Below are 22,435 nucleotides of genomic sequence, written 5' to 3' on the forward strand. Positions count from 1 at the left end.
CTGACCACTTTGTTTTGACCGAGTCACTGGTGTTTCCTGCTTTAATTTTTGCTTGTAAGCAGGAATCAGGAGGATATAATTATGGTCAGATTTTTCAAATGGAGGGCGAGGGAGAGCTTTGTATGCGTCTCTGTGTGTGGAGTAAAGGTGGTCTAGAGTTTTTTCCCCCTCTGGTTGCACATGTGACATGCTGGTAGAAATGAGGTAAAACCGATTTAAGTTTCCCTGCATTAAAGTCCCTGACCAAGGTCCTTGGTCACCCCCCTGACCAAGGTCCTTCTTGCCCGGTTGCTCAGTTTGGTCGGACGGCAAGCTCTAAGCATAGTCTGGGTAGTTCCATATTTTTTTTATTTCCCAATGATGGAGACCACTGCGCTCTTGGAAACTTTCAACACCCTAGAAATGGTTTTATATCCTTTCCCAGTTATATGCCTCATCACAATTCTATCTCTGCGCTCTACGGGCAGTTCCTTGAACTTCATGGTAGTTTCTGCTGTGACATGCTCTGTCAACTATGGGACCTTATGTAGACATGTGTTTCTTTCCAAATCAGGTCCAAACAATGGAATTGGCCACAGGTGGAATCCAATCAAGTTGTAGTGACAGCTCAAAGGAATGATCAAAGGAAATTGGATGCACCTGAGCTCAATTTGGAGTGTCATAGCAAAGGGGTGTGAATACTTATGTAAATTAGATATTTCTGTATCACATTTTCAATACAATGCAAAACAAACATGTTTTCACCATCATTATGGGCTATTGTGTGTAGATGGGTGAGAAAAAACATATATTTAATCAATTTTGAATTCAGATTAATGAAACAAAATGTGGAATAAGTCAAGCGGTAGGAATACTTTCTGAAGGCACTGTATATCAATATGTATGCTCTTAATAATGTAACATAGCAGCACACTGAAAAATGGTGAAAGGAAATATGCAACAGTGCATTGAAACATCCATTTTTAGCCTTTTTCCTTTTCTGAGGAATTTGGTTGGACAGGGAATCAGGTATAGTCTTTCGATAAGCCATACACTCCCATTGCACACATACACAAAGCCTCAAACAAGTATACACACACATGGCATGTTATGAAGGGTTACAGCACAACCTAAAAGATCGCTACAACATGGTCACACACTGCTGGGGGTTTGAGGTTCAACCAGTGGACAACACGGTCACATACACAAATCATTAGGGTAACACAGTGACCAGGTCGGGTGTACAGTGCATAGTATGCTTTGGCATGCTCACATCCAGATCGTAACTGTGGATGTTACATTCAGGAGGAAGGCCACAGGAGTTTAAATCATTGGTAAAAAAAAAAATTTAAACATAAGAAAACAAACTAGAATTAGTCCAAAAAAACCCTCTGAAATGATATAAAACAAACATCAAACCACTCCAAACCTCATCAGTCACTCAAGTAGATTAAGGCTAAGGTAGTTTGTTACAAGTCTTTAAAAATGGCATTTTCATCAGTCACATTTACTCGTACTAACTGGCAAAACTGCAATTTAGAACGTTGACACAGAAACACTCCACCAATCCACAATGACCATCAAAACCATGTGCAGGTGATATGAAAGGAAGTTTTACAACTGTGATGTGATGTTTTGGAGGGATATTTTGCAACGGTAGTGACTCAATGTCCTCTACCTCAGGGCTTATGAAAATGAGGCTCACGCAGACGATTGCACCTAGTGTTGAGGCAGTGAGTCATGTTTACTAGCTGCCAGGTGCGTTGTCCGTTTTGACATGCTTGCCCCACAGCGAAGCGGGTTCTTCTCTCTGAATAGCCATGCTGGGAAAAGACCATGCAGCCCCCTGGACTGGGTTCAGTGGTGGATGGATGATGTGTCACTCCAGTTATGTATCTCAGTGTGGGGCATGGACGCACCTCCAGACAAACAGGCTGCAGAGGACACCGAAAAGGAAGACGCAAAACACACTTATTACTGTAACAGTTAGACAGCAGTCTAATACTAACCTACAGTATTTCATACACCATTACAATGTTTATTTAATTGTTAATTGCTGCAATGAACCAAAAACACTACTAATGACAATGTTGTAAATTGAGACTTTCAGAGGAATATTATACGAATAGAGACGGGGGTTCTACCTTCTATCATCCCCGCCAGCACTAATGACGAAGCGATCCCCACTTGTGAAGCGAATATTAGTCAAGTGGGCCGAGTGGCCCAGAAAGCGTTTATGTTTGGCCTGCAGGGAACAAGAAGTGTGTTAGCAAAATGGCTACCCCAAAATACCGGTAGCTGAGCTAAATTTAGACTGAATTTAGAATAGATGCATACTGTAGGTTAGGTGGCACTGTAATTATGTCATCCTGGTCAACCACAGGCACAATAACATCACACAGACACATGAATGGTACACATTGAAACCACGAACATAAGCCCGGAACACAATAGTGGAAGTTCACCAGCAAAATAAATAACTCCATTCAAATCAATGTCGAAAGCTACTATTTTATTTAAGTCAAAGTGAATAATGTAGACTACTGTACAACATAATACAATTAATGAGTAATCATTCAACAAGTATTAGCAGTTATAAAAAATGTGCAGTATTACATTTTTGTAAGTGACGTAAATAAAGAAATATATTCTATAACTGTAAATGTATACATTTCTGCCATCTTGGATTCATAAGGTACAATTCAACCAGAATTCAATATTTTATTTACACAGAGACACAAATCAGCATCATAGAATACAGATTATACTTACAAACTTTTCTGGACATGGAAAGTCAAACAGCTTTACCATTCCAAAGTCATCGCCTGTGACAATGTTCAGGCCAGAGTGGGACACACAGGCACAGGTGACGTCTGCTTTGTCAGTGTTACGGGACCAGATCCCCACAACCTCGTCCCCCAGGACACTGACCAGACAGTGAAACATCACACGTTAGACAGGAAGTAACTCCAATGATCATGATGGGCCTTTTCTTAATTTTGAATTTACTCAACTACTGTGTCCTCTTTCCTCAGTCCTCTCTCGCCTCCTTATGAAAAAGGTCAAAGGTAATCGAGGAAAGGCGGCGAGGAGAAGGAACATGGACGAAAATGCGCTTGTATTAAATGAGACTCTACTCTCTACTCACACATCAACAGGCAAATGACGTTTACAGGGAAGGAATCCCAAAATAAATGCAAAGTGAGGATAAGTAGCATATCGTTTTTAAATGTTGCATGTTTTTCTCCTTCGAGAAAACAACTGCTTTAAACGGGGTGTGGCAGATATCAAAACTCTTCCACAAAGAACTCAGGTAGGATACACATGACTGTCCTCGATGAAAGGTGGCTAACGAGGAGGCGAGGACACTCTTCCGTTAACCTACTAACTAATTGGCACTCTCTTTGACCACTTGACCAATTATCGGTTTCCAGGTCACAGAGGAGAGGACAAACTTTTGCCCAAATGAGAAAAGGCCAGGGTGTAACTCCTGTGTCCTTAGTATGGATTATTTCATATGGCCACGTCAGTAGTGTGATTACTATGGCCCTAACATAACACACACTCACCTTGTCCATGTGGCCCAGGTTATCCTGTCTATGACTGCCTGCTCTGTGGCCTGCTTCCCAGATGGTACCTCATACACCAGCCGCTTGTAAGCACCAGTAGATATCTGTTTGGGTAATAGCAAATAATAATACAGTCTGAATATTGTGAGAGTTTCATATTGGAGAGTTAGTACACATTTGCACAATCATAGATACACAGATCTTGTGCCTACCTGAACATAGCAGCTGTCTGCAGAGAAGTCCATCTGCATGACAAAGCTGGGGATGTCCCTGCAGCAGTTAATGCGGTTGAGTTGTGGTCCAAGCGTTAGATCGTAGAAGTCAACCGCACTCTCACTGGAGCCCACTGCCAAGTAGCGTGAATCTGGACTGAACCTGAGGAAGAAAGATGTTCAGTTGAAAATGTGTCCTCTGACACTTGTTCCAACACAGAGAAGAATACTCAGTACACTTGGGACAGGTTTCCCCCATAATAAGCACTGAGTGATTTCTTTATAGGGATCCCCCCACCTGATATCTTGGATGGGGGAGCGGCGGTCCCTTTTCTTGCCCCAGATCTTGAGTGAGGTGACCAGCAGGATAATGAACTCTCCGTTCTTCATGCCGATGGCCACCATGTCCCCCTCAGGGCTGTAGGCCACCGTACGTGCTGGGTGGCCCAGGTTCACCTTGTTCAGCATCTTCTGTTACCCCCAAAAAGATTCAACACAGAGAAAGTCAACACACAAGGTTCTTATAGTGCCTCACTCACAACACATGAGTAGAATCAAGTACAATACATCTATAAGAAAGATTCCATCAAAAAGCTAACAGGACACACTGAGAGGCTCCTGACCTTCTCTGGGATGTCCCACAGCCTCACAGTGCCATCCTCTGCAGCAGACAGGAACACATCCCGAGTGGGATGGGTGCCCACACCCCAGATCGGTCCATCCATGTGGCCGTTCACCAGGATGTTGCATGCCGCGTTCTTCTCCCCCACCTCAATGATCTCAGCGTTCCTCGTTCCTACAAGGATTTTACCCTTCAACAGAAACAAGGGAAATGTGGATGAAAAATCCAGATGTGGACTTGATCCTTAACCAAAGCATGACCCATTACCCTATTATTCATTCCCAGTGGATGGTGGAGAGCCTTACCTTTCCTCTGCATACGGAGCGCACACAGTCTATGATCTGTCCCGTCTCCAGGCGGAAGGCTCTGCAGCGCTTCAGCTCCTGGTCCCACAGCTTCAGAGCACCTCCTTCCTTTGACCTATAGGGAGCACCAAACACAACACCGTTGTGACTACTGTAAACCATTCAGGTTTCTTACAAAAACATATTTAGGAATGAGAGTAAGAAAACTTATTAAATAGCAGACTGAGATGAATTAATCCAAATCAGTTTATTGAGTTCAGAGGGCTAACAATAGTGGTAGCTGGTACAGTGAGGAGAGGAACAGTACTCACGGTCTTTCCTTTCCTCCTGTAACGATGAGGCCATCTCTTAGTGTGGTGTACATGGTGAATACAGGCCCTGTGTGGGCCTTAGCCACTACTCTCACTAGAATGTGCTCCTTCCACACACACACATCCCCACTAATGGTACCTGTAAATGTCAAGTTATTCTGAAACAAAAAACAAAAACTGCACTAATCTAGTGATCTGAAAGAGCAGAGGATCATTGCACAGACAATCAAGCAGTACAAGAATCAATTACATTGTTATCAGTTGTTATTCGTATTATTGTTGTTAACCATAGCCAAGTATATTCAATAGGCTTTTATGTGCATGCAATTATTACTACATTTATCATATGTGGTGTCATACTACACACCATTGTCATGCCTTTGAAATGAAAGGTAGGTTATATTCAAATGTTTTCAACACGAATTCAAGTCATTAGGAAATAAATTAAATAAGTATCGTATGTCTTAACAATAAGCAAAATGTCAAATATTAACGCTGATTATACATATTCCATAGGGGAAATTGCATATGCAGTAACTGTATTGTCCGATTGGGTATCATATGGCAATAGAGAGTGGGGAATGGACTTACAGCCCCAAATGCCACAGAGAGCATGGTCTGCATGCGGGCGTCCTCTATGTTACTCATCACGCCCTTCTTACTGAGCAGAGCCCGGCCAGCCAGCGTCCAGAACCTCACATGCTTGACACCCACAGACACAAACTGGGTGTCCGAGTCTGGACGGAACTCCGCCACAAAGATCCGCTGAATATGGCCTGACCGACTGGCCACGTTGGCACCTTGAGAATAATGATTTATTAGAACAAGCTCTGTAGGTGATACATCTACCTGTATTAATTCCAGCTGGGCACTAACAGGTGCACCGTGATGAGGTGAATAGCCTCTACTGAGTTAGTGTGAGGTGTTTACCTTCTTGCCACTTCCAGATGGTGATGGTGTGTTCTGGGTCCAGACCCACAGAGAGCAACAGCTTCCCAGTGGCACTGAAGCTGACCGAGCAGACCCCCCGGGAGTGGAAACAGCGCAGGACAGACAGCGTCTGCTTGTTCATGGCGTCCCACACGTGAATGGAGGGCGACGTGGCTGAAGGAGGGAACAAGACAATTGTAGATTCAAGCTTCATGTATGCTGGCTGAGAAGAGGACAGAAACTTTTGGCCCAAACTAAATCCACAAATGAAATGATTATGTGATTATGTGACTTTTTGATTAAAAATAGTTGATCATGGATATTAAATATCAATGGTGCATTCATGTAAAAATGTGCCTTGAATAAAGTAGCCTACTAATGTAAGTGGGGGTCAAACAAGAGCTGCAAAGACTTCAAAGCAAGCAAGTTTGTGTGAGGTGCACATTTGACATTCCCATCTAACCCACTAGGTGGAAGTGTATCAATATAATACATTGTGGATGTAGTAGAATAGGGTTCCCCAACTGGCTGCGGTTTGATTTGGCCCCCCCCAAGTTTTCTGAGCAATAATTTTGAAAAAAAGTTCACTGTTGGACATAAAAGTCTGTAAAAACACCAGTTATTAGAATTTTTTTAATCTGTTCGCAAGTATTCCCACGCTTAATAGAGAGACACGTGATCATATACAAATGTAAGCAAGGTTTGAAATGATCATGTTTTTGTCAAATATTATATCTGTTTGGGATTCGTGACGTCAAATTTCAGTCTACAAATGATTTGTAATTATGTTCCGGCTCCCTGACCATCCGCTCAATAAAAGAAAATCGCCCCGTGGCTGAATCTAGTTGAGGATACCTGTAGTAGAAGGTATCTGGATAGCTGTCAATCAATTAAACCATGCTCTGTATGAAGAAGATAAGGATATTCTCAATCTACCATAAGAAACACATCTTCATATTTTCCCTTTAGTTTATTGAAACCCTCTCCCTCAGAACAATATTCTCTGCTGTCTGGAACAAACCAAAACTATTGAAATGGCAAAGTTCTTACCTGACATATCACCAGTATCACCTGTAAGGAAGAAAAAAATAGAGAAAAAATCTTTAAAAAATACTACTAAGATCAATGGCACCACTACAACTCTATGACACTATTTTACACAGTCCAAGTGTTACTAAGATTATTGTCAGCATACTGTATTGTAGTAGTTTTCCTCATTAAGAGCCAATAGGTACATGGGAAATGTACAAGGAGCTCCCACATGCAGCTTTTGATTCTCGTTCCAGACAAATAACAGTTGTTTACAGACCAAGTGTGTTTGATAGGTTTCTGTGGATTGCGAGGCACAGAGCATGCGTGACAATTATTATTTTATTCAACCGTGTGAATATTGCGATTATACAGGTTAGCTGCTTCAGAGCACAGATAAGAGAGGGGAGCACAGTAGTCCCCCAGCAGAACACACAGTTACAACACATAGGGAAAAACCTCTCACAAACATACCTACTTGGCCAGTTGCTACCACGTTGGGGAATTTGGGGTGTTGATTGATAGTCAGGCACAGAATGTCATCACTATGTTCTATATAGAAGCTTTGGCAGGCTGCAAGGAAGCACACACACACACACACACACACACACACACACACACACACACACACACACACACACAACGATATATATGAATTGACAGTTCTCGTAAGAACATATTTAGGTTCTCAAAGAAAAGCATTAAGACTCATTCAACAGTACTGTAAAACTCTGTTCAGATGAACACAACTCTGCCCATCCCTTCTTTACTCTAACCCCGCCCACCTGTGGTTAGGTTGAGGACGATGCCAACAGAAGCTGTGTGGTAGATGATATCTGCCCCCTCATTCAGGTAGTGGACGTTGTTGCGGCAGTCATTGCCACGGTAACCAAAAACCAGATCCAGCACCAGGTCCTGTGGGAGAGTCATGAAAGGGCCAGGGTCAAAGGTAATCCCCATAGCTACAGAGGGCGAGACAACTTTCTTTTTTGTCAGTGCCAGGAATGGCAGAAGAGCAGGAGCATGTACTTCCTCAAGATGAAATTATGATTAAATCAGGGTCCCTGAAGAGGAGGTCTGGAGTGGACAAAGAAGAACACTTGATTCTAAAGGATTGCATTACCAAAACAATGACCAACCCATTTGCTGAATGACAAACGCCAATGTAAAGATCTCATTTGATGAAATAGGTGGGTTGCAATAGCCAACATCCATAAAACATTATTTGGATGTGTGTATTTGTCCTGAAGTAACACCAGTCTCACCTCGATGGGCCTCTTCTTCTTGCCCACGTTGTTGGTCTGCAGCTTCTCAGGCTGTGGCAGCGCCCTGCTTACAGGAGGTCTGACACAGAATAAGAGGAGCTGCTGTGTATGATCCCATCGACCAATCTTTCTCAAGTCAAAGATCCAAAATACAAGTCAAGACATTCATGAAACATGTATTTCCAGAATACCTTTCTTGAGCTGTAAGTGCTCAACAAGTGAAATTCGGGTCTGAAATATTTAATCAGAACTTAATATGGACCAGAGGAGATGTGTCTTACCTTGACCCTCTTCCATGGCAGCAATAACAAAGGGAAAGGGAACATTAGAACAGGGGTTTTGACAGCATAGCGTTCACAGCTGCCCCACCGACACAGCAGCGTAACACAACACGGACACTGCAGCCACTGAGGACATAAAATACACCATATTCAGCGCCACGGAGTATCCATAACAACCAGCACCTTCAGGATCTCTATGACAACCACTAACCAGCACCCACAGATGCTGCATGGGTTGTCCAACCATAGACTGAAGCAGACATGATTTTTTATTATAGCCGGAAACCAAAAACATTTCCAAAACCCAAATAAAGACCTTATGTACAGCTTATTTGGACAATAGGTTCTGTGAAATACATATATATAACATCCTTTATCAATCGATACTTGAGATATCTGAAACTGAGATACTGTATCTCAGGGTTTAAAGTATATTGTGCCTAGCAAGAGGTACTTTTCCCTAAAGTAATGGTGATGTCTTGTGTAAAGTCTCTTACCTGACTACCCCCTGCCTTCAAGTAGAATGAAAGAGGAGAGCAGGACAGACAGAGACAGATGGACAGACATTGAAGAGAGAAGAAGAGAGAGGTGAGGTTATCCTCAAATGGGCAGTATGAATTCACGTAAAGGCAAAAAAGAAACGTGATTGAGTAAATTTGAATTTACACAAATTGAGTTGGTGGACCGTTTGGTCTCACTTTGATACATTCACTATGAGTTCCCAATTGGCTGTGCTTTCACTACATCTCGTTTCAGTTTAAACTGATTAGCTCAAAGTATTTTGACTGTTCAAGATTTGTCCATCATGTGTCCAATAAAGAAAGCTCAAAAGAAAAAGAAAATAAAAAGATTTGATCCCTTGTGTATCTCTCCACAGTCCTGTGGTTTGTTACCTCTCGTCCACAGACGGCTCCTTCAGCTGCAGGTGGGGTTTGACCCCAGTCATGGGTCGCATGTTGGTGGATAAGGCCTTGATGGTGTAGTTGATCTCATTCTCCCTCGTCACATCACTGTCATAACCTGGCCAATGACAGAAAATATCAAGATACTAGATCAGAACACAGCCTTTTTACCATCTACGGGAGGCTACATAGAATTACATATTAGAGGGAGGCTAAATATATCAGTAGATAGTGACTCTGTGATGACTTCAGACTGAAGCCCCAGGTTTAGTTTGGGGTGTATTTCTCACCCCCATCATCCTCGCTCTCGATGTCCGACTCTTCACTGTCACAATGTCTGGCCTCCCGGTGCCCCTCTGCCTCGTGGGTCCAGATCATGAGGCACGTGTCACCCCCGCCGACCGTCACCAGGAGACCGTCATCATGCGTCCAACGCACGTTAGTCACATGGGTGCTATGGGCCACATAGCGCTTGAACTTTGCATACTTTCCCTGTGGGCAGAAGTAGCATTAACTTAAAATAACATTAAAATAACAAATAACATTAGCATAGAATTAACATTACATTAGTGTAAATGTTACAATTTAAAATTTAAATAAAAGAGTCATTTAGCAGACGCTCTTATCCAGAGCGACCTACAGTTAGTGCATTCATCTTAAAACAGCTAGCTGGGACAACCACATACAAGTATCTCAGTCATAGTAAGTACATTTTTCTTCAATAAAGTAACTATCCACAAAGTCAGTGCTAGTAGGAAAAAGTAAAGTGCGAGTCTTAGTTCACGAAAGGCAAGGGTGTTTATGTTTATGCTTTTTTAGAGGGGTAGGGTGGGGGGGGGGCTTGGGTGCTGTGTGATTATTTAAGATATTTAAGAGGGTTTATATTCCAGTAAGGGCAAGAGGACATTAAAATATAATATTTATTATAATAAAATATTATTAACAGTGTCTTACCTTGACAGGATACCTGAATAGCTTGACGTATCCCAGATCATCACCCGTTGCTAGCACCTTTCTGTCGTTGCTAAGGCAGGCAGCAGTCACCTCGGTAACCTCACTGACCACAGGCCAGATCCCCTCACAGGACGTCCCGAGCACACAGGTCCATGTGCTCCAGTCTATCTTCTCCACCTGAAGAAGAGGAGTAGGAGCGAGGAGAAGTGGGAGAAGGGAGGAGTGGAGGACACCAGTGGTTCCTATGAGATTTGACACAGCACCAGCCTGACAGAATCTATCATCTCTAACCCCTATATCCTTAGTGCCCCCCACTCTCTGTGTCTCACAAGGTGTCTGAATGTCACACAGTATAAGGCCCTAAAAACACTATCCCATTTAAATTGCCAGAATAAGAACGATGCTGGTAAAAAGTGGGCCGTGTTAATGCTTGAATGCCCTTCCCACGCCGTCCTGTGACATCCCGGGGGGGAAAGTAGGCCAGCCCCGCTATACCCACCACAACGCCATGAGCCATGGCAGCAGTGTCTGTGCTGTGCTTACCTCGGTAGCAGGAATGGTCTGCTTTTTCCCCCGTGGAGCTTCGAAAAATAACTGCTCTTTAGCACCAGTGTTTACTTGAAGTAGTTTTCCTGTGAATGAGAGAACACAGTTAAGATTGAATCGGATTACAAATTAAACACTTTTGTGCTTTATAGTAGCATTATCATTCAGTTTTATACTTGGAATAACACAAAACAACTATTTATTTACCCAGGGGTTTAATATGGATTTCAACACATTGTGAATGAGTAAGACAGTAAACAGTAAGAATAGCCTGAAATACAAGTCCACTGTCAGTTGCAAAGGTCACTGCCACAATCAGTGTACTGGTTAAACCAACATGTTTACCTCTCTTGTCCCAGTCCAGATGGGTGATGTAGATTAGGGACCCCTTGCACACCCCCACCCTCTTGCTGCTCATCACATTATAGATGTCCACAAAGCTGTCACCCGACGCCACCGCCAGGTACTTCCCTGCACCTGAATAAACACAGCAGCCATGTTTCAAAAGGGTTTTCTCATCTGTTTCACAAGACTGACAGACCTTCTGATCAGCAGCCAAGACAACAACACAAATAAAATAAACTCTGACTCCATATCTACAGTACGTGGTCACAATTCTTTATAACAAAAACAACTATCTTCGAACCCTTTTATGTTACTATCGGTGATGTGTTGGGAAACTGGATCGAGAGTTTAGTTTCTAGCTCTCACTTTATCCTCCCCCACTACTCTCTTCCCACTCAGACAGACTTCGTCTCTCCCTGCCTGGCCTTGTTACATACAGTAGTGTATTTGGGTCAAGCCTGCAGCAATACCTCTTCTCCTCACAGCAGGGGGAAATATGAATACCTGGCCACATCTCTGCTTATTTTTTATTTATTTTTAAGAAAGTTAACTTTTACACTCTGTCTTTCTTTCCTCAGGGAAGAATATCTGGATGGGGTTTATAGGGAGGGAGGGATGAAGAGAGGGAGAGATGGACGGAGGCGAGCATCTGACCTGGTGAGAAGCGTATGTCTGAGATTATGTCCTTGCGGTGGTGGAAGGACACTAGGTCCTCCAGGGTGTCTGCATTGACGATGAGGAAGCTGCCGTCGTTCAGGCCCACCGCCAGGGCCTTGCCCTCAGGGGAGAAGCAGCAGCAGCGCCCCCCTATGGAGGACGTCAGTTAGTACTAATGCACCTAATAACTGTATGAATGCACCACAGAAAGAAAGGAAGGAGGTGAATGAATGTAGCATAGACTTCTCTATTTTGAGGGTTGAGTGACTCACCTTTCTTGAGCTTGCGTACAGCCAGCATACAGTGGCTGGGGGACAGGTCCCATATACGCAGGGTTTTGTCATCGCTGACAGTGGCACAGAGAGGGAGATGAGGATGAGTGGCCAGGCCCCACACCTCACCCTCCATGTGACCCTGTGTACCCATCAAATAGACAATATCATTGAATTCAGTGCAGCTCAGTTCAACCTAATCAAGGTCAGAGAGTAAGGAGTAAGGAACCACATTTTATAGGGTGAACCATCTTCTGACCCCTACATAAAATATTTTATATACTTAGTTAAATAAATACACGTCTAGCACAGCCTTGTATTTGGCAAGCACACATCCACAGATTTATTGTTAGAATTATTAAGTGCATAATCAAAATCAATAGAGGAGCCGAGGAGCCATAGCTTCTGTTGCTTGGCTTCACCCATAAGAAATTGCTCATTTGCTCGAGAGCATTTAACAAAAGAAATCAATAACATTAGTTCTGGGTTTCCTATGGGTCAAAGGAGGCCTGGGGAGATAGTAGAAGCACTTATCTTTGTAAAATTAATTTACAAAATTAAAAGTCTGCAGTGCAAAACTGTCTTATAAACAGTTGCCTAACTTTTTCTGCAACATTATTCCAGGTAAAGGGAAAGGGAAGTGGGGATACCTAGTCAGTTGTACAACTGAATGCCTTCAACTGTAGTGTACAGTAGTTTTACAATGGTTTCCAAAGTGATGGGACAGTTCCCCTCACTGCCAGTCTGTTAGTACATTTGCAGGCTTTAAACCCCAAAATAATGTGCCCCCAGCTGACCCCTTCATTACTGACATCTCATTGGCTCCCACATAACCAAACTGCAAAAACCTGGGTGACACATCCCTGCTTGCCGGAGTTACAGCTGGAGCATGTCATGTGTGCTGGTCATTGTGGCATTTGTGACAGACAGTTGACTTTATAATTGTATGTAACTCTGTGTAACCGCTCGCTCACCTGGACCAGCAAGGTAATAGGTCCACTCTTATCCACCTCCAGAATCTCGCCATTTTTTGTCCCCACCAGTATATAACCATGACCAAGAGATATGGCACGTATGGAAGGGTTGTCCTCCAACAGCAACCCTATAGAGTGAATTATAGGATAACGTCAAAGACCTTCACTTTAACCAGGGGCAGAGGAAGCAATCTTCATTAACGCTAAATGGATTGAGTGTTTAAATGGATTTCCACTGAATGATTCCATTGGCATTGGAGCTATGAGCCCAGTATGTAATGTGATTGGCTCCACGGCGGCGGTATGAGAGAAAGGTGATCTTTTTACCTTTGGAGCCTGGAGCGAGGACTGCTCTCTTGATGGCGTACGTCTTGAGGCATCTCTCAAAGGTGTTGTCCCACAGAGCCACTATGCCGTCCTTCCCTCCGGTCACAAATCCCTACAGAGTGGGACATCACGAGAGAACAGGAGATAGAGAGATTCTAATCTTCTTTAATCACTCACATAGCATCTTTGTATAAAACTGACAACTGAAATAATACAATCCTAGTACTCTCTTCATTGACAATACTACACCATCAGAATTGTAATGGCACAAACAAAGAGAGAAACAGAGATAGCGAGAGAGGAAGAAAGATAGAGATAGAAACAGAGAGAGACGTCTCTATTTGACATTTCAAATGACCAGTGTGTTAACCCCTTCCCTTCCAGTACCTTCTCCAGGGCGTGCATACTGAAGACTGGGCCATCATGGGCTTTGACTGTCTTCACCAGGAACATGTCTCTCCAGATACAGATGTCTCCTGTGCACGTCCCCGAGAACACCATCTCCTCTGTCCAGCCATACACAGCACACATCATCGTCTCGGTCTTCCCCATGTTGCCCTTACGCCCGATCAGACCACCACCTGAAAGAAAGGTTGTGTCAGTAACTCCCATAACAACACATCACACCGTTCCTTGAGACACTGCTGAGTCAACTCTCTTGTCTGACTTTGGGGTCTCTTACCTGTTTTATGCCAGAACTTCATATGCTTTATTCCTGCTGTGATGAGCTTGTCAGGACAGTATGGATTCACTTTGATGACGAAAATCTTATCCTTGCTTCCCCTGAAAAATTATTACAAACATTGCATTAATTCCATTCACACAAAAATACTATGGATCTGAAAAGGAAGAGGAATACACTTAGAAGACAGTTAGTATACAGTGCATCTGCATAGCGTGGCTGCCACCCTCCCTAAGGGCTCTTGATCACTTCACATATGAACAATAAGGATCAGTGGCCTTTCCTGTCTGATCCAATGGAGCGTAGTGCACTCTGGGATGGCTCCCTAATCACTGGCCTTTGAGCTGCTGCATCACTACATGGCACTCACTGAGGCCAGAGCTGTACTGACACCTACTTCATCTCTTGATCCCTTTCAAGCCTTCTCACTCACTTACATCCCTCTCTCTTCCTCCCCTTCTCTCTTTTTCCTCCCTCTACTCTATCTCTTCCCCTCACCATGCTCCTCTCCCAGCTGAGGACTAGGCAGTGCAGTGCACAAGGCAGGCTCTGTCAGGCCCCATTTCCCTCTGTCCGCCTCACTGCACTGCCCACCAGGGCCTGCAAAGTAGATTAGTGCAGCTCCAAGCTGTCTGAGCTGCCACGGGAGCACAGTACACAACAGCTACGGCACGCAGGCAGGAAGAGGAGCAGTCCTCCACTGCTCTAACAAGCCTGATGGAATTCCAATAGACTATATTATCGCTATGAATATCAAGTGCAAAGCCATAGTGGAACAAGATCAGCAAAGACTGAGAGAAATGGGGGTGTCCATATAGATGGTAGATTACTATTTTGAAGTCCTGGATATTGGATATTTGCTCATTTGAATTGCCATTTCGATTTTACATAATTGTCTATTTCTAAACGGGCACTTTCAATTTGAAATTAGCGCCCACAGTGAATGCAGTCTGAACCCAGGTAAAATGGATCCAGGTTAAGATGGATCCAGGTTAAGATGGATCCAGGTTAAGATGGATCCAGGTTAAGATGGATCCAGGTTAAGATGGATCCAGGTTAAGATGGATCCAGGTTAAGATGAATCCAGGTTAAGATGGATCCAGGTTAAGATGGATTCAGGTTAAGATGGATGGGCAGGAGATCTGCACCAGACATACACTTTAATCATTCAGCTGTGAGTTGGCAGGGCCAAGTGTTCTCTATTCAGAAAGGAACAGCTTTAAGAGTCTGCAGGGTGGTTCCCCTCCCTCCTCTCTTTATCAATCAACCAGTGAACCCTTCTATATAAATGTAAACATTTAAAGTGGAGGTGCTCAAGTTGTCTAGAGAATTAAAGGGAAGGTTTAGATCGAGAGCATTGATGTACTTGTTGTTATTCTCTCAGCTCTGGAGCCTGTACTGTACAATGGCCAGGGGATGTTTGAGATGCTCGACATTGCATGACTGGACACGTATCTGTGAATCAGTGGGGCTGGATGACTAATTTATCCTGCAGGGACTACTGACCGGGTTATAGCCTGTGGACAAAGATCGCACATTTCCATGAATACAACCAAACTGAATCTGCACCAAAACTAGTAGTATGAGATCAACATGTATAACACGAGCTAACTCACAGAGAAAATAGAAAACATTCTCTGTTCTTGTTTTTCATCAGTAAGAGTGCAGTGTTCCTAAAGCATGTCAACCCCTAGGACGTATCTTGACCTTTGACCTCTCTAGTCTCTGCCTATCAAGGAGACGGCTGCTGAGATCTGAATGGCTCATCTGAGATGCCATAACAGCTACTGTACTGTACCAACCTGATGGCTGAGAGCTTCTCCCCCTTCCTCCAGTCCCAAAGGACAATGGTGTGGTTGTCATCCAGCCCCACCGAGGCCAACCGCTTGCCATCCGCTGAGTAAGAACAACAAAACACAACTTAATTCAATACAAAATTCACAAGGAGGCTTCTTATTTACTCTTGTTTTGTGAGGAACAGTAAACTAGTCTGCTCCCTGGTATGATCCATGGCATGTAATGGCAGCTATGCCTCTGTCTGTGGCCAATTAGTGGGAGAGAGATGAGCGCCTTTTCCTTGATGTGCCAGCCTGCCAGAGTACACTATCTCTGTAACATGTTTGTTCAGAGCGATGCTCTTAAATTGGCACAGATTTTAACTCGCCCCTCCTGTGTGAAGGAAGAGTTATTTTTCTTCATGGCTGACTGAGAATGTCAGGTTAGATTAAAGCAAGAATTGGTCGTTGTTGTGTTCAATGTGTTACATTATCTGGAGAGTGTATGGAAAGCAGCTGTAAACAACTCTGGGGTATTACCTGAGAAGTCCAAGGCACACACTCCGAGTTGGTGGAATCCTTTCAACACAGACATGGGTTTCATAATCTCTGTATCCCATATGTGAATGGAAGAATCTCGCCCTACCTGGACAGACAGAAGAAACAATTAGCTTCCACATAATGCTTCCACTCATCCACAGCAACTTCAACACCCATTCATGACAATTCAATAGTTTTAGCACAGTCTTGGCAGTAGGAAATCATCTTTGGTTACTTTGCACCATAAGCATATGAGCCTCCAGCTCCCAAAGGCATCCTCAGAGGTCAGCCTCTCTACCCTTAGGCCCTGAGAGGGGTTGCTACTCTATCCCTGTCTCTGAATAGTTCATTGTTAGCAGTGCTACCTACCTGGCCTGTTGCTACATAGTCCTTGAGGGGGTGGATGGCCAGGCACAGAATGTCGTCATCATGGCCCATGTAGAAGCGCTGGGTGTTCTGCTGTCGGTTGTACACCACCCCCACGGCCGCCACGTGGTACACTATCTCCCCTGTCTGGGTGTAGAACAGGTTGTTCCTGCAGTCGTAGCCTCTGTAGCTGGAGCACAACAACACAGGGAGCAATTATTGAGATCAATAATAATGAATGATTAATATCAGTCACAATCTATCTCTTGTTTGTGTGATGTTTGATGGTATGTGGTGCTGCCATGGATGATGGTATGAGGTGTCCTAACCCGTGGATGAAGTGTAGCTTCAACCCGCTCCCTGGTGCTCTCTCCCTCTTCTTTATGGCCACTGCACGGTGCTTCTCCTTGGACTGCTCTTTGAGCTGAGCTAGATCTTCTTTGTAAACCTGGAAAATGGAAATACAATATGAGGAATCTGTTAAGGTTTTTACTCAATGTAATATCAATTGTTTTTCATATGCAATGTTTATAAATGTGTCATATTCAAAGGAAAAGCCATCTGAGAGGAGAGCAGGTGTTGTGTCACTAACCTGCCGCCGATATGTGAGGTGTGTCTCCTGCTCGATCTCTGAGTCCATCTCAGGCACGTCCGACTGGTCCGAGTCCGACTCCTCACTGTTGGAGTCGCCCAACGTCTCTGCGGGAGAGAAGAAGAAGACTACATCATATCTATTCTAAAACCCAGCTGCTCCCACATCAGTCTGTTGAATAGGGTTAAACACACTAATCCATAACTAGCAGACAACCAGTATTGAGTACCATTTTAGCCAACACCAAAGTGGATCACAGAACAATTATTTTGCTGGGTGAAGATGACATCTCATATTCATCAAGCAAGCCTTTTAAAAGTCTTAAGTGGTGGACTGCTTGCCCCGTTCCACAGCCCTATTAAGCAGACTGAGACATAAAAATGCTGATGCAGAGAAAGTCGGTTGGCTGTGCCAAGACCAGGCAGTGAGTAGCCCTGGCACTGCTAGGCCGGTACTCGCTGGTCCATTAGGAAAATTAAATGGAAAGGCAGTTAGTATGTGGTTTCATTTCACAAAGCGCAGCGCAGCTCTGTCTGAGACCATTTAGTTGAGAAACATTACTTACAAACGAGGACAAGGTTGTAGGAGCTGTACACAAACACAAAAGTGCTCTTCTATGAGTTGATGTAGAAAGCTTTTAGCTGGGATAAGGAACATCATTCAAGGGGAAGGGTCACAGACTTCTCTGCACTTCAGAGTCATATTCACATTGAGCAGGAGTGATGTTATGGAATAGAAACGGGACAGCGATGTACCTTGAGGTGCTATGTGAAGAGCTTCTTTCGACTTTCTGTCTGTGACAAACTTCCACTGGAAAACTGAGTGGTCAGCACCACCAATGGTTATCACCCACTGGTAGTCATGTGACCACCTGGCATTGGTTATATGGGCAGAGTGACCTAAATACTTTTTAAACTTTGCACCTGGGATAGAGAGAAGAGTAGTTCTAGGTTAATTTGTGAATGCATGAACTGACAACATCACATCAATGAATAGAGAAACCAATGGAAATCCTTACCTTTTCTTACACACGGGTACCGTAATAGCTTCACTAATCCATAATCATCTGCGGTTACTAAAACTTGATTATTAAAGTTGGCGTCAACAGAGTTGATGTCATTGATCTCGGAGTATTTGGGCCATATTCCGTTGACCTCGGGGCCCAACACACACGTCCACGAGGACCACTGCACCAGCTTCAGCTCTTCCCTGTTGGTGACCTCTTTACCACCTGTGTAGAAAGACAGTATTATCTCCATCACGTGCAACTAAAGCATCAAATGAGCAGCACATTAGTCATCATGACAATGTTGTCTCATGGCCATATGTAGGGCTGACACAATTGTCGTATAATTGTGTAACCGTCAATTATGGACAATGACCAAACTAAAAAGAATAAACATCATAATCGTCTTAATACATTCATATTAGAAGGGGGAGGGGATTGAAATGTATTTTCAAGTAGATATACAGTAGTTTACACAATAGCAGCTTAACATTTTTACATGAAGTTGGTGAAGGCTCTTCACAGTGTCCTTTATCTACATGCCGAGACGTCTAATCGTCAGACTTACTTGGCATCCTGTAGAAGAGCCTCTTTCCGTTGCCGTCATTGGTCTGCAGATACTTGCTGTCTGTGGACCAGTCCATGTGTGTGATGAAGCTAGTGGAGCCGATGCACTCTCCCACCTTCTTATACCTCTGCACCACGCCGTAGATGTCCACAGAGTTATCATTGGAGCCCACGGCCAGGTGAGCTCCATCAGGAGAGTACTTCAGCTCATGGATGGCCTCCTTCCTGTCTTTGATGTGGACCACCTCTGTCATGTCTCTGTGGAGAGGGAGGACGTTACTGGAAAGGTCATTCACTATATTCTTTAAATAAGAAACAACCATTCTCTAATCAAATTGAGTATCCAAGCATCCACTAACTTGTCATATTGTTCATCAGTAATGAAATTGCAAAAAAAGGAAGTTAACATGAAGTTCATACCAAGCTAATCAGAAAGAATCAGATGTGCCCTTTGACCTCTGCCCTGTACTCACCTGACCCGTAGGACGGTGAAGGAGCCGTCCTTCATGCCCAGCGCCAGGTGAATGCCGTCCGTGCTCACAGCTGCACAGCGGATAGGTTCCTCCATATTACAGCGAGCTATCAGCGCATGATCTATAAGGCTCCATATTCTACAGAGACAGAGGGAGAGACAGAGAAAGATACAGAGGGAGAGACAGAGGGAGAGACAGAGGGAGAGACAGAGGGAGAGACAGAGGGAGAGACAGAGGGAGAGGGAGAGACAGAGGGAGAGACAGAGACCGAGGGAGAGACAGAGACCGAGGGAGAGACCGAAACAGAGGGAGAGACAGAGGGAGAGACAGAGAAAGAGACAGAGGGAGAGACAGAGACCGAGACAGAGACCGAGGGAGAGACAGAGAAAGAGACAGAGGGAGAGACAGAGGGAGAGACAGAGGGAGAGACAGAAACAGAGGGAGAGACCGAGGGAGAGACCGAGGGAGAGACCGAGGGAGAGACCGAGGGAGAGACAGAGGGAGAGACAGAGGGAGAGACAGAGGGAGAGACAGAGGGAGAGACAGAAACAGAGGGAGAGACCGAGGGAGAGACAGAGAAAGAGACAGAGACCGAGGGAGAGACCGAGGGAGAGACCGAGGGAGAGACAGAGAAAGAGACAGAGGGAGAGACAGAGGGAGAGACAGAGGGAGAGACAGAGGGAGAGACAGAAACAGAGGGAGAGACAGAAACAGAGGGAGAGACAGAAACAGAGGGAGAGACAGAGACAGAGGGAGAGACAGAAACAGAGGGAGAGACCGAGGGAGAGACAGAAACAGAGGGAGAGACCGAGGGAGAGACCGAGGGAGAGACCGAGGGAGAGACCGAGGGAGAGACCGAGGGAGAGACAGAGGGAGAGACAGAGGGAGAGACAGAAACAGAGGGAGAGACCGAGGGAGAGACAGAGAAAGAGACAGAGGGAGAGACAGAGACAGAGAAAGAGACAGAGAAAGAGACAGAGAAAGAGACAGAGAAAGAGACAGAGAAACAGAGGGAGAGACCGAGGGAGAGACCGAGGGAGAGACAGAGAAAGAGAGAGAAAGAGACAGAGGGAGAGACAGAGGGAGAGACAGAAACAGAGGGAGAGACCGAGGGAGAGACAGAGAAAGAGACAGAGGGAGAGACCGAGGGAGAGGGAGAGACAGAGACAGAGGGAGAGACAGAGACAGAGGGAGAGACAGAGACAGAGGGAGAGACAGAAGGAGAGACAGCTTTGTAAGTACTCATGTGGGTCCAATTCCTTAATGAACCATATAAGTACCTGAATATGTGTACCTGTATGTATACATTGCTTTGGACACACCAGATCATTGAGGGTAACTGCATTTGTGGGAGGGATACTGTAGTTCTAATGAGCATAAACTAATCCTAGGGTTTGACAGTGGCTGTGCTTGGTCACCCACCTGACTGAACGGTCATCGCTGCCGGTCATGGCCAGGGGCTTGGTGGGGTGCACTGCCAGCGCCCACAGCTCCCCCTCACAGTGACCCTGCATGATGAGGAAGGGCTTGGTGCGATCGTGGACCACCACCTCAAAGATCTCACTGTCCTGGGTGCCCACCAAGATGTGATCTCCCCGCCAACACACGCTGCGCACTGACAACCCTGCCAACACACACATGCATGCACAAACAGTTAATAAATAAAAACATTCAGACAGACACCTACACACAGAGTGGCTGTTAGAAACAGAACAAGACAGAAGGAATACAAGAGGACTACACAGTCTATTAGTTGTTATGGAGACAGTGTAGTTGGCTGTCTCTGGGGTAAGAAGGAATTGAGGTAGCTATATACAGTATATTCATACATTGTATACATATTCATATACTGTACATACATAAATATGTATACAAATAATACAATAACACTTTGGGCTGAATAACAAACAAGGGGAATGGAACAATACAATACAGGGACGTCTATGCACATAAGGACAGAGGTAGTACTCTGATTGTCCAGTGCACTGCTCACTGTTACCCACCTCCGCTATTTTCACCTCTAGCTACTGTTAGGCCCAAGACCACAAATCAAACGAAAGAAAGAAGAAAGGAAACAACTATTAGTCCCTAGAATACATCCTCTAGATGTAATAGAAAGGGCTCTAGATGTATACAAAAGGCCTGTATTATCAAACAGCATGAGAAGAACACACTGGTTCATTTAACGACTCAGTGCACATTGGCATCCTGTGGACTGACTCTGTGTGGGGGTAGAGAAGAGGAGAGTAGATGAGGGAGTTGCATGTCACCTTTATATCCCTGGTCTGTTTCCCTGAGATCGATAACAGTAATTGGTTTGAAGTTGAGATCCCATAGCCGGACGCAGCCGTCCCGGCCCCCCGTGGCAAAGCCCTCTTCACAGGCATTCATGCTGAAAATCCCGGACTGGAAGAAAAGACAGTCTGTCAGTGGGGATGCGCACCATAAATGAACAAGACAGACCAGCGGTACAGCAGCTAGAAACAGCCCTGCTGCAGCAGACACGTCTAACAAGGCTTTAACAATTAGAAACGAGCTGCTGCAGGAAGTGATAACACAACGGTGCGTTACATAAAGAGCTTGAACCATTGTTTTTTCCCTAATTTATTGGCAGGCTCCGGGGGCCACCTGCTGTGCAACGCAGTGACTGAAGTAGACTGTTTGGAGTGTAGAGGACAGACATGGACCAACGTAGAGTGCCCTCCCCCACCCCTCCAGCCCTGCATCCAGCTGTTGAACTCACAGATATAATTTAATCCCGAGAAGTAAACGGCTGATTCTTTTCACTGAGGAAAATAAGAGAGAGCCAAAGAGGCTATATGACATGGTGTCACCCTGCTAAACCGGTCCTCTTGTATGCTGGCATCAGGCTAAATAAACCAAGCTCTATGGACGGAGGAGTTGATCAGTCGCAGGTGGGTGAGTTGGACATGGATGATGACCTGTTTAATCAT

The 22,435-nt window shown here is 44.6% G+C and overlaps 1 protein-coding gene across 1 annotated transcript in view; it reads right to left on the minus strand.

Moving 5' to 3' along the window:
• Positions 1-313: 313 nt before the first annotated feature.
• LOC120023407 (echinoderm microtubule-associated protein-like 5) overlaps positions 314-22,435 on the minus strand; it is a 60,761-nt gene continuing 38,639 nt past the window's right edge. Inside the window, exons 6-44 of the mRNA XM_038967422.1 lie at positions 21,752-21,887; positions 20,904-21,105; positions 19,482-19,619; positions 19,010-19,266; positions 18,454-18,666; positions 18,191-18,358; positions 17,436-17,542; positions 17,173-17,291; positions 16,847-17,033; positions 16,478-16,583; positions 15,965-16,058; positions 14,163-14,263; positions 13,868-14,061; positions 13,481-13,592; positions 13,154-13,281; positions 12,180-12,321; positions 11,905-12,057; positions 11,251-11,382; positions 10,903-10,991; positions 10,360-10,536; positions 9,696-9,897; positions 9,397-9,523; positions 9,001-9,015; positions 8,504-8,512; positions 8,223-8,301; positions 7,743-7,872; positions 7,432-7,530; positions 6,979-6,999; positions 5,929-6,102; positions 5,590-5,798; positions 4,999-5,156; positions 4,688-4,802; positions 4,384-4,572; positions 4,059-4,231; positions 3,761-3,923; positions 3,549-3,652; positions 2,752-2,905; positions 2,124-2,224; positions 314-1,913 (exon numbers count right to left, since the gene is read on the minus strand). Coding sequence (XP_038823350.1) covers positions 1,877-1,913; positions 2,124-2,224; positions 2,752-2,905; positions 3,549-3,652; positions 3,761-3,923; positions 4,059-4,231; positions 4,384-4,572; positions 4,688-4,802; positions 4,999-5,156; positions 5,590-5,798; positions 5,929-6,102; positions 6,979-6,999; positions 7,432-7,530; positions 7,743-7,872; positions 8,223-8,301; positions 8,504-8,512; positions 9,001-9,015; positions 9,397-9,523; positions 9,696-9,897; positions 10,360-10,536; positions 10,903-10,991; positions 11,251-11,382; positions 11,905-12,057; positions 12,180-12,321; positions 13,154-13,281; positions 13,481-13,592; positions 13,868-14,061; positions 14,163-14,263; positions 15,965-16,058; positions 16,478-16,583; positions 16,847-17,033; positions 17,173-17,291; positions 17,436-17,542; positions 18,191-18,358; positions 18,454-18,666; positions 19,010-19,266; positions 19,482-19,619; positions 20,904-21,105; positions 21,752-21,887 — 5,214 coding nt within the window. The 3' untranslated portion in view covers positions 314-1,876. The remainder of the gene's footprint in view (positions 1,914-2,123; positions 2,225-2,751; positions 2,906-3,548; positions 3,653-3,760; positions 3,924-4,058; positions 4,232-4,383; positions 4,573-4,687; positions 4,803-4,998; positions 5,157-5,589; positions 5,799-5,928; positions 6,103-6,978; positions 7,000-7,431; positions 7,531-7,742; positions 7,873-8,222; positions 8,302-8,503; positions 8,513-9,000; positions 9,016-9,396; positions 9,524-9,695; positions 9,898-10,359; positions 10,537-10,902; positions 10,992-11,250; positions 11,383-11,904; positions 12,058-12,179; positions 12,322-13,153; positions 13,282-13,480; positions 13,593-13,867; positions 14,062-14,162; positions 14,264-15,964; positions 16,059-16,477; positions 16,584-16,846; positions 17,034-17,172; positions 17,292-17,435; positions 17,543-18,190; positions 18,359-18,453; positions 18,667-19,009; positions 19,267-19,481; positions 19,620-20,903; positions 21,106-21,751; positions 21,888-22,435) is intronic.

This window comes from Salvelinus namaycush, chromosome 28 (genome assembly GCF_016432855.1).
Source record: "Salvelinus namaycush isolate Seneca chromosome 28, SaNama_1.0, whole genome shotgun sequence".
NCBI classification, from domain to species: Eukaryota; Metazoa; Chordata; class Actinopteri; order Salmoniformes; family Salmonidae; genus Salvelinus; species Salvelinus namaycush.